This window comes from Heptranchias perlo, chromosome 11 (genome assembly GCF_035084215.1).
Source record: "Heptranchias perlo isolate sHepPer1 chromosome 11, sHepPer1.hap1, whole genome shotgun sequence".
NCBI classification, from domain to species: Eukaryota; Metazoa; Chordata; class Chondrichthyes; order Hexanchiformes; family Hexanchidae; genus Heptranchias; species Heptranchias perlo.
This window is the reverse complement of record NC_090335.1, coordinates 68,567,113-68,585,110: the sequence shown is the minus strand read 5'-3', so window position 1 is coordinate 68,585,110 and position 17,998 is coordinate 68,567,113. Positions and strand designations below refer to the sequence as shown.

General features: G+C 43.6%; 1 protein-coding gene across 1 annotated transcript; it reads right to left on the bottom strand.

Moving 5' to 3' along the window:
- Nucleotides 1–9,296: 9,296 nt before the first annotated feature.
- atg101 (autophagy related 101) lies at nucleotides 9,297–16,537 on the bottom strand. The gene is made up of 2 exons (XM_067993336.1): nucleotides 16,113–16,537; nucleotides 9,297–12,430 (listed from the first exon to the last, which is right to left on the bottom strand). The coding sequence occupies exons 1-2, from the start codon at nucleotides 16,362–16,364 to the stop codon at nucleotides 12,026–12,028; spliced, it is 657 nt and encodes a 218-aa protein (XP_067849437.1). The 5' UTR covers nucleotides 16,365–16,537; the 3' UTR covers nucleotides 9,297–12,025.
- Between the last annotated feature and the right edge of the window lie 1,461 nt (nucleotides 16,538–17,998).

Below are 17,998 nucleotides of genomic sequence, written 5' to 3'. Positions count from 1 at the left end.
GATTTTTTTTCTTTTAAACAAGATTTTTTTTTCCAACTTACTTCAATGCCTCATACTGTGGAGGCTTTAGTTATTACGGTGATTGAACTTTTCAATGACTCTTTATCAGGAGCAGAGCAAATCCCTGATCTTGAGCAATGATCACACCCCACCCCTGCTTCTATCCAATGTAGTCCAGTTTTGTGCTACATAAAAGGTTACCATTCTATCCTTGTCACGTTTCACTTGTTTCTTTCATGCTACCCCCACCCTAGGTGATATTGAGCTCTGTGCAACTGTAATGCAACAAATTCTTGCCAGTATTGGGTTTGAATTTTCCACCTGAGATGTACCAAAATGAACTAGCTCAGCAAATTATGTTTCAAGGAAGTGATATTTGGAGTTTTCTGTCCTGATGCAGAGATTTCAGAATTTCCCATCTGAAGCACCTAGAACTGAAGTGCTACTTTTCCCCTTCTGGATTCCTTTTTTAATTTATAGGACTATGAAGTATTGGAAGGACAGAGGGTAAATGCAGTTGATGAAGTATTCACTAATTATCTTGTAAAACGAGAGGGGAAAAGAATGATCTTTTTTAAAATATATATATGAAGGTTTGAGTTGAAGTAATCCCAAACAAGTTTACAGAACTATGTAAAGGGAGGAAGTGAGAGAAGGAAAAGAGAAAGCAGATTTTACCAAAAAGCTGCGTAGCTTTATTATTCTTTTGGTTCATTCCCTTTGATCAGGCACCATATCTGGAGGATGAACTGTACCTAAGCCTATGCCAGTGCCACTCTGAAGGCACCTGCTTGTGCAAGAGTGGATCAGGGTAAGATGCATCTGAGTTTTTTCTTTCTTTACTGTGGGGAAAAAAAAACCTGCATCTTCACTGCAACATTGCGGCGAGGTATCTGGCTTCCGCTACAGTGTGAGATCAGAGGCTTGGCATTTGGATAACCCAATCACCCTCCTGTGTTCCCTAGTGCCCCTCTCCAATTTTTTAAATATGTATAATTTTCTCCGGCTTTTGTTTGAGCTCCCCATTACTATGCACCTCCTACCACTCAGCTAATATGCACTGGGTGAAGACCTGGAACGTTGATTGGCCTCTTGTCTTCTCAGTCTGGAATTGGCCTATCTGGGGAGGGGCGAAGATACACACTGAAGCTGCACAAACTGGAGTGTTGTCTGATTACGCTCCTGTGAAGCACCTTGGGACGTTTTACTACGTTAAAGGTGCCATATAAATGCAAGTTGTTGATTACATTTCACTTCTTGATTTTTAAAAAAATTTTAATAAAATGAAGGTGGTACATAATTTCAGCAGTAGACTTCACTTGAAGAAAATTGAGGTGTTTAAATGCAACTGCCCTCCTCTATGAACACTAAACATTTTAAAATAAGACTGCATCTAGTAGAAGTGGATTTTGGAATGCTGAAGGATTTTTTTTCCCCCAACAATACTTCTGAGGAATGTATCCCTGTCAGGCATAAAACTATAAAAACACTCGAGTTAGTTGTTATCATTCGAATGAAATGTGAAAATTATAATTGTGTACTTTATTTTTTAAAATGTGCAAAAATGCTACTGCAGTCTGGAAATTATCATTATGTAGGGAGTAAATCACTGACCACAAGAATATGGAATTTTGACACATGACAGAGAGGACGTGCGAGTTACTGGTTATCTTACAGGGAGTGAAACAGACCATAAATCTACTAAAACACAGTTACTTTGCTGATGAACATAAAGTGCAAAAGCTGGAAATGTGAAATTTAAAAAAAAACAGCAAATGCTGGCAACGCACAGCAGGTCAATCAGTATCTGAAAGAGACAGCTGGATCTATGTTTTAGGTGGACCCTTCATTAGATCTAAACTTTAATCTGTCTTTGTCTTTCAAGTGCCGACTGACCTGCCGTGTATTTCCAGGATTTTCTGTTTTCATGAGTAATTTGTATTGTACTCTTAATTTTATTTACAAATTTATGATATAAATATATATGGGGGGTGAAGATAGGGAATGTGCAGCATGGTCACTAACTCAGTTGAAGAATATTTTTGGGGTATTCAGCGTACCATCCAGTGGGTCTTCACCTATATTTGCTATTATGTTGTGTGTGCGAAAACTGAGATAACACTGCATACCCAATGAATAATAGCATCAACACATATAATATTGAATAGAGAGCAGCCCTTGTAAAAGTTACAGCCTTGTTCAGGTTTCCTAAACTCCGTTCCAGCCAGTTCACAAGTCATTGATAAATTCATGCCTCTTCCCAAAGTCATTAAGGATCTCGAATAAGATCAAATCTCAGCCTGCTTTTATTTTTCTGTGCTAAAATAACTGCTCTCAGCCAGGGGGCCAGCAGTTGGGAACTAAAATTGACCACCGCGCCCTTGGGCTAGACAAGGAAAATCCGCCAGCATTCCTGCTCATCATCACGAGTGACCCCTGCTGGAAAGTGTTTGGGTGAGGATAGGTTCAGACTTGTCGCACTTGAATAGCTCTCTGCTTAAGCTCGCTAAAGAAGATTGACCACTTGGGCAAGGCTGCTGATGCCTGTGAAGCTATCGCCCAGCAACTTTAGGAGAGAATGGGAGAATATTATGGGGAAGGGGGAGTGAGAGGAAATAATAAAAAGCTCCCTTTTATTTACAAGTGTCACACTGAGTCCTGGATTGACAGTATGGAAAATGGAAATCCCTAAGGATTCTTGGTCAAAAAATTCTTTGTTAAATCCTTTTGCAGTAGATTTTTTTCCTGGCTTGTTTGGCCAATTCACTTTTAAAAAAAAATCATCACAACTATACCTTTGGGGTTTTTTGCATGTCAAGTTGTATTTACAGTGGTTGCATTACATGCCAGTGTCCATTTGCAAAATTTACTGACAGAATATACTACTGATCATGTGGAATGTATTTTAAACTTGAGATCATTTTGATCTGTGTTGCTTTCTCTCTGTCTCTCTCAGAACACGTTGACTGCATAGAAAGGAAACTTATTTGAGCCCTTTCAAGCCATTATCAAGCGTTTTAAAGTGTTCTGTTACTTTATAACTTTATTTACTAATGAAGTCCAAACGGTACCTGCAATGTCAGATTAAACCTGTAAAGAGTCTAACATTTGTGATTGCTCTGGCCTCTAGAATTATTATTTTATTTTGTCCGTGTAGGCACAAAATAAAACTGTACAAAGCTTCAAGTTCCTAGTCTTTAAGCTGAATTGGACCTGTTTTTTGTTCAGTATGGACTGGAAAGGGTTATAAATTAATTGAGTTTTTTTTTAAATTGCTAAATGAAGTGTGGTTATTTTGAAGCACTGTATTTTCGAAACGAGGAATACATATATTACATTGTCATGCAGTAGTTGTGCTCACACAGACACCAAAGATTAACCAATAGCTTTAGGCTTTTGACTGTTCTGCTCTTGAATTAACCACTTGACTTCAATGTCTTTGTGTAATACATTTATAGAGACAAGGTAATAAATGAGTTGTTTCTAAACTTAACAGATTTTGCTGTCTTTTTTTTATCTCTTGTATTTTGCATTTAAGGGGAAATTTTTAATAACCATTTAAAGGACCCAAAACATCATAAAATCACAACATAAATCTGATTAAGAAGGCCACTCAGCCCATCCTTCACCCAGTAACATAGAATCATAGAAAATTTACGGCACAGAAAGCGGCCATTCGGCCCATCATGTGCACGCTGGCCGAAAATGAGCCACCCAGCCTAGTCCCACTTTCCAGCACTTGGTCTGTAGCCTTTTAGGTCATGGCACTTCACGTGCACATCCAGGTACTTTTTAAATGAATTGAGGGTTTCTGCCTCTACCACCATTTCAGGCAGTGAGTTCCAGACCCCCACCACCCTCAGGGTGAAAAAAAATTTCCTCAGCTCCCCTCTAATGCTTCTACCAATCACTTTTTAAATCTATGCCCCCTGGTTTTTGACCTCTTTGCTGAGGGAAATAGGTCCTTCCTATCCACTCTATCTAGGCCCCTCATAATTTTGTACACCTCAATTAAATCACACCTCCTCTGTTCCAAAGAGAACAACCCCAGCCTATCCAATCTTTCCTCATAGCTAAAATTCTCCAGTCCTGGCAATATCCTCGTAAATCTGCTCTGTACCCTCTCTAGTGCAATTACATCCTTCCTGTAATGTGGTGACCGGATCTGTACACAGTACTCAAGCTGTGGCCTAACCAGTGTTTTGTATAGTTCCAGCATAACCTCCCTGCTCTTATAGTCTATGCCTCAGCTAATAAAGGAAAGTATTCCTTATGCCTGCTTAATCACCTTATCTACCTGTCCTGCTACCATCAGGGATCTGTGGACATGTACACCAAGGTCCCTCACTTCCTCTACACTTTTCAGTATCCTCCCATTTATTGTGTATTCCCTTGCCTTGTTTGCCCTCCCCAAATGCATTACCTCACACTTCGGATTGAATTCCTTTTGCCACTTTTCTGCCCACCTGACCAGTCCATTGATACATTCCTGCAGTCTACAGCTTTCCTCCTCACTATCAACCACACGGCTAATTTTTGTATCATCTGCAAACTTCTTAATCATAAATCCAAATCATTAATATATATCACAAAAAGCAAGGGACCTAGTACTGAGCCCTGCGGAACCCCACTGGAAACAGCCTTCCAGTCACAAAAACACCCATCGACCGTTACCCTTTGCTTCCTGCCACTGACCCAATTTTGGATCCAACTTGCCACTCTCCCTTGGATCCCATGGGCTTGAAACAGCCTAGTTTCCCACCATCGCAACCATGCCCTGAGTGATTCCAATACATTTATCCCACTACTCTTCCCGTAACCCCCTTGCCATTTGTTGGTCACTTTGTATGAAGAAGAACTTCCCGATAGCAGTCCTAAATTTGCCTTTTGCCAGTTTGAAGTTGATCTACTGTCCTAGTTTAACCTAAAGGACCGTTCTGCATTTACCATATGCTGTTTTACTATTTTAAATGCCTCAATGAAGTCCCCTCAGTCATCTTGCAAGGCTTGGAATGCTTATTTCTTAGGTCTTTCCTCGTAACTCTGCTCGCTGATGCTGTGGATCAGCCTTATGGCTTTGTATTGCCTCCAGGGCTTGAATGTCTCCATTGTAACTCTGAGCCCGGGATTGAAGATGATTCAATTGTCATGCTAATTGTTAGTGGTGACAGAAGCAAACTCAGCTGTGATGCCCGCCTGTCCTCAAATAGATTGATGACACTCACCCTTGAGTAATAGCCACTTGGACAAGGTATTGGAGGATGCCTGGTGCCCCAGCAAGGATTTAATACCTTCAGGACAGGGAGAGAGAAAACAAAAGAAACAAATAAATGTTGGTGGCTGATCTCAGTAGTGGCAGCTGCACAGATGGTCACAAAGCTCAGGCTAGGGAGATGAAAAATCAGTTGGGTTCCTGCTTCTGATTTCAGTCCAGTGGGTTTGATGGCATCAGCTGTGCTGCACCCCATGGTCGCATTTTCTAGCATCGGTCGCTCTCCACGCGTAACCTGTTGGATATCAGAGAGCAACCTGCAGACAATCAGGAGACATTTAAGAGGGATGGGTTGGCGACAATTTAAATTGTTGCTGGCCGTGTTTTATTTTTACACTCGAGGGTTGGGATTCTTCTCCCCAATCTCGCCCAAAGTTGGGCACGGTCATGACAAAAGTGCAATCAGTGGGGCCCACTGCCATCTCGCTGCTCCAACAAGAGACTGCTGCAGGGAGGATAATCCTGGCCAAGGTGACAAACCATCACAGGTAAGTTTCAGTAATGGGCTTTTAATAATTTTTTCCATGACTTAAAGGAAAAGTTTAAAAATTGAGTAATATGGTGACAGGATATATCTTCATTTTGTCCCACAAAATCATACATGCAGTGGTGCCTATTGTTTCAAATCCCTCCATGGAAACCAAGTTCATAAAAAATGCTTTTGGGGCAAGGTGACAACAACTTAGATTTCTTTAGCACCTTTAATGTAGAAAATGTCCCATGGCACTTCACAGAGGGGATGGGGGAGAGAACAATAGATAAAAGGAACGTGCCAAGCCATGGTGGGAGAGTTAGGATAGGTGACTGAAAACGTGGTTGAAAAGATGGGTTTTATGAGGGTTTTTAGAAGTGGAGAGACAGAGGTCCGTTGATTAAGGCTGAAGTGGCTGAAGGCTCTGCCATTAATGTTGGAGTTAAGGGGGATGGGTGGAATGCACAAAAGTCCAGGGAGAAACCAACAGGTGTGAAGATGGGATATAAAACTGGATGAACTTGCAGAAATAGCATGAGACGAGGCCAGGCAAGGATTTGAAGACAAGGACTTTAAATTCAATCTGTTGGGGGATGGAGCCAAATTAGATCAATGAGGACAGGAGTGATGGGTGAGCAGGATTTTGTGTGGGACAGGATATGGACAGCTGAGGTTTGAAGATTATGGACAGCAGAATTGGAAGTCAACAATGTGGCTATTGTAGAGAAAATCTACGGGTGACATAAGCATAGGTACAACAACACGGACTTGTATTTATTTAGCACCTTTTAACATAAAACATCCCAAGGCTCTTCGCAGGAGCGTAATCAGACAAAAACTAACACCAAGCCAAAGATGGAGACATTAGAAGAGATGACCAGAAGCTTGGTCAAAGAGGTAGGTTTAAAGGAGAGGTTTGGGAAGGGAACTCCAAAGCTTGGGGCATAAACGGCTAAAGGCATAGCCATAAATAGTAGGCCAAAGGAAGTGGGAGATGCACAAGAGGCTAGAGTTGGAGCAACGCAGAGTTCTTAGAGAGCTGGGGATTACACAGATAGGGAGCGGTGAGGCCATGGAGGGATTTGAACACAAGGAGAATTTTAAATTTGAGATGTTGGTGGACCGGGACCCATGTAGGTCAGCAAGCCCAGGGTGAACTGGACTTGGTGCAAGTTAGGATACGGGCAGCAGTTTTCTGTGAAAGATGGGAGGCCGGCCAGGAGAGCATTGGAATAGTCAAGTTTTTGGGAGGGGATGTGGTGGGGGTGACAAAAGCATAGATGAGGGTTTCAGCAGCAGATGGGCTGAGGCAGGGGCCGAGACGGGCGATATTACGGAGGTGGCAGTATGTGGTTTTGGTGATGGAGCGGATTTGGGGTTGGAAGTTCAGCTCAAGGTCAAATAGGATGCTGAGTTTGCAAACCATCTGGTTCAGCATGAGACAATGGCCAGGGAGGGGGATGGAATCAGTAGCTAGGGAATGGAGTTTAGGCAATCTCAACTCAGTTCCTAGTGGCCAAAACTGCCCCTAATTTAACAGCAAAATGACAAAGCTACTTCAGGATAGCTGAAGTGAGATATTGGGATGTGGACAAATGTAGATATTGTCTAAGGTTGGGGCAGAAAAGGAAGAGCTTTACGCTGCATCAAACGGTGTTATAAACAGGGTCCTTATTAATTCTGCGACACCTCAAGGCCAATTTCTGTGGCAAGAGAATGTAGATTCTTCAGCACGTTGCCAAGTGGTCTAAAAAACACCATCTTATAAGGAAAGTGTAGCAACAAGAAGTTTTAAATTTTAAAAAAGCCAGCACAAGGGCAGAGAATGGCTCTTGAACTATAAACTTACAGTGCCCGATGAGGAGAGAGGGGACCAAGCAGAATAGGAAACAGACTTGGAGCAGCCTGCAGCCACAGGTCAGCGTCCCTCGCACTCAGCTAGCGTGCAGGCAGACACCAGCAGCAGACAAGGAGTACTTAGGTCCCCCAGATTATGAGATCAGGGGCAGTGAGGTCATCACCACGAGTAACAGCTAAGTAGTAGAAGCTGCAGGACTGGGAGAGGGAGCAGCAGATCAGAAGAGATATGAGAATCAGAAACGGGAGATATGAGACATAAAATCAGCTTTTATAGTAAACCCCTCAGTGAATACAGAAGTCTCACTGAGAGCCCAAGACTTTTGTATTAACTAAAAGGATCATTCCAGCAGAAGCCTCCCCCCCCCACCCCCCTAAACGAACTTCTTGCATTAATATTTTGATGGTCACATCGCTAAAACTTGAGTGCTGCATTCAATACAACTTCCAGACATCTCTCAATTTGCTCCCAACACTAGAGATTGCTGCCAAAAAATGCTCCACCCTTTAAGCTGCTGCAGGTCTTTTGAAACAGCACACAGTAAGCTCCCAATTACTGGCATTCCTGATGTCATGAGCTTACTGACTCCATGTACATGAGGCGGATGGCAGAAGTTCTTGTAGGGTCAGCACACTAACAGCGGAGTGCATGCTAATTAAGCACCCCAGTGATTCTTGCCCAGTCAGGAGAGCATACATTGGAACATTAGAAGTAAGCCATTCAGCCCCTTGGGCCTGCTCAGCCATTCAGTTTTATCATGGCTGATCTGCACCTCAACTCTTATTTACCTGCCTTTGCTTCATATCCCTTGATATCCTTACCTAACAAAAATCTATCTACCTCAGCCTTGAAAGCTCCAATTCTCCTAGCATCCACAACCTTTTGGGGGATAGTTCCAGATTTCTACTAGCTCTTGAGTGGCCTAGTACCAATTTGATTATGTCCCTTATTCTTGACCAGAGGAAATAGTTTCTCTGTATCTACCCTATCAAATCACTTTAACGTTTTAAACACCTTCAATCAGATCACCCCTCAATACTCAAGGGAATACAAGCCAAGTTTATGCAACCCGTATCATAATTTAGCCCCCTAAACCCCGATATAATTCCGGTGAATCTGAGCTGCACCCCCTCCAAGGCCAATATATCCATCCTGAGGTGCGTTGTCTAAAGCTGAACGCAGTGTTCCAGATGGGGTCTGGCCGAGTCTGTATACAACTGAAGCATAACTTCCTCCCCTTAGTATCCCAGCCCCTTGAGATAAAGACCAATGTTTCAATAGCAATTTTAATTGCTTTTTGTACCTGTCTGGTAGCTTTTAATGATTTGTGAACTTGGGACTCACAAATCTCTTTGCTCCTGTACAGTTCCTTGTTTCTCACCACTGTGTAGTCTGGTTTTCGACTGAGAAATTTCTATCAGCTTGCCCAAAATCCAGGCTGACTGGAGGAACTCAAACTTACAATTTATTATTTTTGGGTCTTGTTCCTGAAGTACCAGCCCTATATGAATATAGTGAACTCAGTTCAAAACCTGACATGTAATTGCTAATTTGGGGACTACATTAATGCCAAAGGGGTTAATCCAACTTCAGGTCCATAGCAACGGTTCTAACTCTAAATCTCAGTTATACACCAAACACCATTTTTTTTTTCCTCAAAAGAAAATTTAATAAAAGATTTAAATTTTCTTGAATTCCTATAAATATCTTTAATGGTCATATTTGAGTATCTCCTATTACAGTGTGTTGATATTTTCCCTGCTTATATTATGTGCAATTTCTTTTGATGTGCTACACAGCCCATTGTTATAGTCAATATTATACACATCAGTTAGGCTGAGAAGGAATCTGTCTTTTTGCATAACAGTGAGCAACCTGACTTAGAATACATGCAACACATTTAAAATAAAATCAGATACAACTCGCTTATTTTTTCTAGTGTGCGTGTCCATCTCAGTGACGCTGCTGGATTCTGCATGAAGAATGTCACTGTTTATTCTTTAAGAGTTGCAACTTAGAAATCTATTCCCACCCACCCCAGTTTTCTTCCCTTTATTCCTCTCCTGAAGGCACTGACTCGTTCTGGTGAATTTTTCCAGACACCAATCTTCCGTTACATCACCTAAATGGCTATTTTTCATGTGTGAGCCCAGTGACTTTCAGTGAGCTATTTGACTGTAAAGGGCATCACAGGTTAGCCTGATCTTGTTCTTACCTGATGTCCACCAGCCTGTGCCGCCCAGCACGAGTCACTGGATAGCGCCCGGAGGCAGGAAGCCCAAGGCCACCGAGACCAATTGTAACACACCTACCTACACTCCAGCTGAAATCAGCTAACTAAGCACAGACTCACTCATGATCAAACTTGGACCATTCGGTCTGTGTGGCTTAGTACAGCCTTCAGTAGCGTGCATAAGGTGCTGGAGAAGCTATGGTTGGAGACTGGGTATGAGAACATTGACTTGTGTCCAGGGTTCGGCATCTACCAGGATTGCGTTACCAGGGGCAAGCAGCTGCTGATGGATCTCCACATCTCTAACTGATAGAACCACTCTTCAAGAGTATGTAAGATGGTGGCAATGCATTCACACATCCATTGGTGACTTATGCTACTCACCATTCCACCCATGCTTGTCAATTGTCCAATGATGAACTAGTGACTGTCCTTCTCGAGTGGGAGGTAGGTGGGATCTCTTTACAGCCAAGTAAGTTTTAAGATGACATGCCTGGCAATGGAAGATCAGAACCAGGTCTAACCTCAGTAAATTGATACCTAAGCCAGGTAGATCCACAGAGCTGTATGGCATCAGCTAGCCTGCCTGCCTCATTAAGCGGGTTTGGAGGGATAGATGTATTAATGAGATCTGGGATTCTTCCCATTCAGCTCCAGCTAACCCTGGAAGTAGGGCGGTCCAGGAAGCTTACCAGTGACTCCATGCTGGGAAGCTGGGCGGTTTTGTCTGGTTAAGTTGCAGCAGTACCTTTTGCATACACTAAACTCTCTGGATGGAGGTAAGTTCCCCCTACAGGGAGAGGATGTGTACTCCATATCAGACAAGCAGAAATTCTGCTTATGTGGAAACTTCTCAATAGCTTGGAGACTCTTAAGCATGATTATGGGTTGCTGTACATGTCAGATACCCAGCTAACCAAAAATACAAACCAAAACAACTTAGTAACACACCAGGTTGTGCTCTTGCTCATTGGGGAAAGAAGCCCCTTTTCATCAATTGCTGTGATAGGGAAAATGTTCCAACGCAACAATTTCTTCCGCTTGGTTTTGATAGCTTAGACGAGTTATTTAACAAATTTATTAACAATATATATGTAAAGAAATGGGGAAAAAAATCTTAACACTAGAAATGATGTACACAAACTTCCTGATAACCACTTGGACAGTGTGTGACCCTGGCCCCCCCAAACATGCTCCACCCTCAGCCTTCAATCATCATGTTCTATAATTTGGAATTCTCTCCCTTAACCCCACCTTCCCCTAACTCTTTTCCCAATCTCCTGAATCGGTGCCTGATCTCTTTTATGGGATTATATATGTGTAAGTTGTTATTGCTGCAATGACCAAAGACGAATAGGCCTCTTGGTGGTGCCAACCCAGGTGAGCTACCTGGAGCCAGCAAGTATCAACATTTGAACACAAATGAATAAAAGTTCTAAACGGATTTTTGGTTTGTTCAGTCTTATCGTAAAGGACTATGCCGTATGAAAATTAAAACAAGGCCTCAAAAATCAGCTTCAGAATACTGTATCTCCACTTACATTTTAAATATAATTATTTATATGCTTTTCTGATGGGTCTTTTTCTGCTCTTTACTTCCCCCTCCCCCAAATTTTCTCCTTAAGGTGACTCATGCTGTGGTACCAGCAGACTTCCATTATCTCTTAGTGGCAATCCTTTAGCTATGAACCTTGGCACTCTGTACTGGGTAGGCTATTTTATTCTGAAAGGCATCGCATGCAAGTCCGACCATGTCCTTGCCTGTAGTCCACCCGCATAAGATACTTTCCAGCAAGGGGGGTTGGTCATTTGATCGGGAAATTATCAACAGCTAAGAGGGGAGTGCTTGAACCTGGCTGTCCCGTCCGTGTGTCTCCTTTCTGGAGCCCTTTCCAGCGATTTGCAATTTGTATCTGACCATCTCCAGCTATTAAAAAAAAATAAATACATACAAACTTTGCAAGATCTTCTTCATACTAAGCCTCACTAACAAAATGAAACTTTGCGAGAAACCGCACAGCGTGGTGAACATAATCCGGTGGGATTTCAAATCGGCCTCCCAAAATTAGACTCCCCAAAAAAATGGCTAAGGAAAAAAAAATAAACCAACAGCAGAAAGGGAAGGCAGGGGAAAGGAGTAAAGTAAAAATGCAACAGTGTCAGTTTGCTTTTTGATGGTTATTCGACAGATTATAAAGCCAGGGTGTCTTTGATCAACCTCCTCATGGTGGTACTAACAGATGTCCCAAGAGAATCGGTGATCTGGTAGGTGATTTTGTACAGGTAGGGCTGCACGTCTCTCAGGCTCGTGTCAAAGACATTGTCCACCTCCGACTGCGTGGGCATTTTGGGCAAGTACTCGTGTCTGTTCATGACCTCTATGATGTTGATGATCTTCTCGCCCAGTTTCTCGCCCACCTTCTCGCGGCAGATCTGCCTCTCCTGCTCGTTGGCCAGGTTCACCACGTTGAGTTTGAAGGCCCACACCTCCCACGGGATGCACTCGTCTGAGAACGGCCAGCGGGACTTCTTCTTCTGGTAGAACTCCAGGGAGATTTGACCGCTCCCATCGCTGCCAGAGTTACGAAGGGCGTCCTACGGTTAAAGGAAGTTAAAATGTCATGAGAAAGACTGACCGTTGGTGCGGTCTATAGCTCTAGAATATCGAGCAAATGCCAATTATTAGCTTAAAGTTTTACTGCACAATTTCTCAAATTTAAAGGTCTAGGGTAATTCAAAACTATGTAGAGCAGAAGGTCCCAATGATGCCGGGGCTAAAAGGGTTAAATTATGAGGACTGATAAGTGGCAAGTAACATTCGTGCCAGACAATGACCATCTCCAACAAGAGAGAGTCTAACCACCTCCCCTTGACATTCAACGGCATTACATTTGCCAAATCTCCCACCATCAACATCCTGGGCGTCACCATTGACCAGCAACTTAACTGAACCAGCCACATAAATACTGTGGCTACAAGAGCAAGTCAGAGGCTGGGTATTCTGCAGCAAATGACTCACCTCCTGACTCCTCAAAGTCTTTCCACCATCTACAAGACACAAGTCAGAGTGTGATGGAATACTCTCCACTTGCCTGGATGAGTGCAGCTCCAACAACACTCAAGAAGCTCGACACCATTCAGGGCAAAGCAGTCCGCTTGATTGGCACCCCATCCACCACCCTAAACATTTACTCCCTTCACCACCGGCGCACCGTGGCTGCAGTGTGTACCGCGCACTGCAGCAACTCGCCAAGGCTTCTTCAACAGCACCTCCCAAACCTGCAACCTCTACCACCTAGAGGGACAAGGGCAGCAGGCACTTGGGAACAACACCACCTGCACGTTCCCCTCCAAGTCACACACTATCCCGACTTGGAAATATCTCGCCGTTCCTTCATTGTCGCTGGGTCAAAATCCTGGAACTCCCTATCTAACAGCATTGTGGGAGAACCTTCACCACACGAACTGCAGCGGTTGAAGAAGGCGGCTCACCACCACCTTCTCAAGGGCAATTAGGGATGGGCAATAAATGCTGGACTTGCCAGCGACGCCCACATTCCATGAAAGAATAATAAAAAAAAGGACAGGTTGCATCGACTAGGCTTGTATTCCCTTGAGTGTAGAAGATTAAGGGGTGATCTAATTGAGATGTTTAAGATGATTAAAGGATTTGATAGGGTAGATAGAGAGAAAGTATCTCCTCTGGTGGAACAAGGGGGCATAACCTTAAAATAGAGCTGGGCCGTTAAGGGGTGATGTCAGAAAGCATTTCTTCACACAAAGGGGAGTGGAAATCTGGAACTCTCTCCCCCAAAAAGTTGTTGAGTCCGGGGGTCAATTGAAAATTTCAAAACTGAGATTGATAGATTTTTGTTAGGCAAGGATATTAAGGGTTAATGGAACCAAGGCGGGTAGACGGGAGTTAAGATACAGATCAGCCATGATCGAATTGAATGGTGGGACAGGCTCAAGGGGCTGAATGGTCTACTCCAGTTCCTAGAGGCAAGAGATATCTCCACAGAGATAGGAGGAAAATGAGGCAGAGGGTGAGTAATTCCAGTGTAATCACACTCCTCTCCCAGCACTTACTATACATCAATATTGCAAGGGCCCCTCGGTATGGGTTATTTCCTTTATGTCTAGGATACAGTAGAGGGAAACCTAAAGACATTTTGTTTCCATGTTTTCAGCATCACAATAGGGTGCAGCCAAAGTATTATGTCTTTATTTGGTATTTTATCAATGCTGCTATGGTCATTGTCCTTCTGAACTTTCTACTCTTGTTCCTCTAAAGTTGCAGAACACAGTGCTGGAATCAAGGCTCTTCGCAGTATCTGCTGCTCTTCTCAGGACCTCAGTGCTATGCAATTCCTTACCTCCCTCAGACTCTCCTTCCTCCCACAAGGCTCCTGGCTTTTCAAAACCCAAGCTTGGTGCCACCCAAAGTCAGGTCCACTCACCTCATCGTCTCTTCTACTCTTTTCAGTCTAGGTGGCGTACTCCACTCTGAGGCTTGGGCCTTCGCGTGGGTTTCTTAATAATGATAATAAAAGTAATAATACAAGAAAAAGGGAAGTCAACTATAGGAGGCGCAGATGACTCCAAGAATTGCCCCTAGTGGGTGCTAACAGCAGGGAAGACCTGTAGAAATGGTAGTCACATTTCTTCCACAGTTGAGCTAGTAATAATTAACTAAATTTATTAAGTGAAGGGTGATATAAATATAAAATAACTCCTTACAAGTACCCCACCGCCCATATGTGCACAAACGTACTCGTGCAGCGTGTGTTCTATAATACAATGAACCACTTCAGAAACAGCAAAGACCATCGCAAGAACAGGCACAAGGTCAAAATGCTTTTATTTTGAAGCCGTATGACTTTAAGAAATAACAAAATGCTATAGTTCTAAATTTAATTTTTTAAAGTGACCGTGTCTGTTCTGGCTGAGAACACAAAAGTTCAACTTGGCATCAGCACTCGTGAATCACGAGCTGCATTAGAAGTTACCCAGAGGGGGGGTCACAATTACCACCCAGTTATTTGCGTGGGGTTGATACAAATTACAAAAACCAAGGTATCTGAATAGCCACCTCACGGCGATGCCAGTGGTCATTCTGAGTGACCATGGCTGCACTTTCTTTCAGGTTTGTGTCAGACATTGTTCGCCTCCGTCCTTTTTGTATGTTTGGTCATGACTTCAAGTTCAATTTTTTCTGCCAATTCTGTCCCCGTTTGCTCCACTCCTCTTCTGAAAGTGCTGATTCATGCTGGGGGTACAGATGCATAAGTGTTGACATTGTCCAGGTGACCGCACTTCTTGTGTCTGCCTCGACCTGAACTGGCAGTAAGATATTTGACCGAGGTGGGCATCACAGCAGATATGGAAAAACAACAAATGGGACAAAAATAGTCTACATTAGTACCCCCCCCCCCAATAGCTCAGTGGGTAAGCGCCATGCCCAGCATGGTATTGGGCCATAGGTTACCTGCAAAGTCCCAAATGTGTTCCCTGTTCTATGCTGAGTTGCCTGGTGTGGGTCAGAGGCACTAGCCTGCTCCTGTCCTCATTCAACGCTCGCACATTTACACTGGGTGACCAGGTAGCCGGCAGAAGTGGCTGGCTGGTTTTTTTTTCCATTTCCCCCAAATCTGGTGACACTTTAGCTGGTTTGGTGTCAGCCTTGGCTCAGTGGTAGCACTCCTGCCTCTGAGTCAGAAGGTTATGGTCAGAGACTCGAGCACATAATCTAGGCTGACACTTCACTCCAGTGCAGTACTGAGGGTGCACTGCATTGTCAGAGGTGCCTTCTTTCAGGCCAAACGTTAAACAGGGGAGAACTCCCCAGCTCTTCTTCGAATAGCACCATTGGATCTTTTATGCCCACCAGGGAGGGCAGAATACACCTTTCGGTTTAATATCTCATCCGAAAGACGGCACCTCCAACAGTGCAGCACTCCCTCGGCACTGCAATGGAGTGAAGTCTCAGCCTAGATTATGGGCTCAAGTCTCTGGAGGGGGACCTGAACCCGTGAAACGCTCACTCAAGAGGCGAGAGGGCGACGCTATAATTGTAGGCCTTCTGTAAATCGTTATGAAAAGAATGCGGTCTGAGACAGACAATCGAACCAGTTGGATTTAAATAGAGTGGTCGACACACCAACAAACGGTGCACTGGGAATTGGGCGCAATCCCGTTTCATGACAAACCGGAGCTTATATCTGGAGCCCCCCCCCCCTTTTTTTAAAAAAAATGCAGATAGGAAGAGGAAACCCACCTTAAACTCGCCTACCGATCTACGCAACGTGCGGTCCAGCTCGTCGGACGATACCCGCACATAGGTGCAATCGACGAAATCACAGTCGACGTCTTCGGTGCCCACGGTGCCGATGGAGTAGGTGCCCTCCTTCTTGTAGTGGAATTTGCCCGAGCTCCTGTGGAGCAGCACGGTGTGGAGCACGGCCAGCACGGTCTCCTCGATCTGCCTGGCTTCCACCGTCAGCTCCAGGGTCTGAGATCTGCAGTTCATCCTCGCACCGATCCGGTGGATCAACGTCTTTCGCTGGCGTGGATTTCTTTTTAACGCAGTTCCAAAGGGAGTGACACTGATGGAACCTTGGAGAAACAATGTAACAATTTAACAATGAATCGAACCCGGTCAGTTTCAGCTACAATGTAAACATTCTATTCGGTGACATCATCCTATTCGGGGGGGGGGGGGGGAGGAGGGAATGTCAGTGACTACAGTATCCTGACTAGGACAAAAACTACCAAAGCAATTAACGCGTAATGCTTGTAGGGGGTTTTCTCCCCCCCCCCCCCCCCCCCTAGATTTATCCTGTCAATGATTTCGGTTGTTTCCTTTCTCTCATCCTCAACTTTGGGAGAAGGCATTGAGAGGAGGTAAGTTGGAAATGAAATCATTGTATAGGTGATTCTCGTTTCACTTTTCAAAAACAACAAACTTCTGATTTTCACTGTGATTAAAGCACTAACTAAAAAAAAAAGCTATTTTTATATGAACACATTTGCAGAGATATGATTAAGAGCGAGACGGGTTGCAAACCTGTTTAAACACATGGAGCTGTTTTTTTGAGATAATATGCATTAAATTTTAAAACTGAAAGTTTTGAAAATTATTCCAAATGACTCAGATTTGACAACAACAATAACTTGTATTTATACCATGCCTTTAACAGAGAAAAACGTCCAGAGATGGTTCACAAAAGCGTAATCAGACAAAAATTTGACATCGAGCCAATGAAGGAGACATTAGGAGGGATGACTAAAAGTTTGGTTAAAGAGTTAAGATGGTCTTAAAGGAGGAGAGAGAGGTTTAAAGAGGGAATTCCAGAGTTTAGGGCCTAGACGGCCAAAGACATGGCCGCCATTGGTGGGGTGAAGGAATTGGAGGATGCACAAGAGTCCAGAGTTGGAGGGACGCAGAGTTATTGGAGGGTTGTAGAGCTGGAGGACATTACAGAGATAGGGGCTGGTGAGCTGTGAATGGATTTAAACATGAGGATGAGAATTTTAAATTGGAGCCAGGGTAGGTGAGTAGGGCTTGGTGGGGGTTGGGATGCAGGCAGCAAGTTTTGGATGAGCTCAAGTTTATGGGAGGCCAGCCAGGAGAGCATTGGAATCACTGAATCTGGAGGTGACAACGACATGGATGAGGGTTTCAGCAGGAAATGGGCTGAGGCAGTGGGATATTATTTAGATGGATATTACTTAAGGGGAATTAGTCAGTCTTTGTGATGGAGAGGATATGGGGTCGGAAGCTCAACTAGGGGTAATCTACTGCCAGAAATGTTACAAATTTGGATCTACCTTAGATAGTCTCTTGGGTTCAGTGCCCTCCAAGACACTTTCATAAGCAGTCTAAGCATCTTTGTGATGGGTGTTAACTCAAACTGCTCAATATCTACTTGTACGATAGCATAACCCATGGGTATAATAATAGTAATTACCCCTTGTGTTCTAAACCAGATGTTCATTTCTTTCATATGAGTACTTCTTCGATGTCTGAACGTGGACCAAGTTAACAGTTGCTGAGACAAGACTTAATACGAATTGTTAAGTTGCTTTGTTTCATAAATAAATATACAGAGCAACAGTTATGATCAGATTCACTTAAGTTAAATTGGAACAACTTATCTTTGC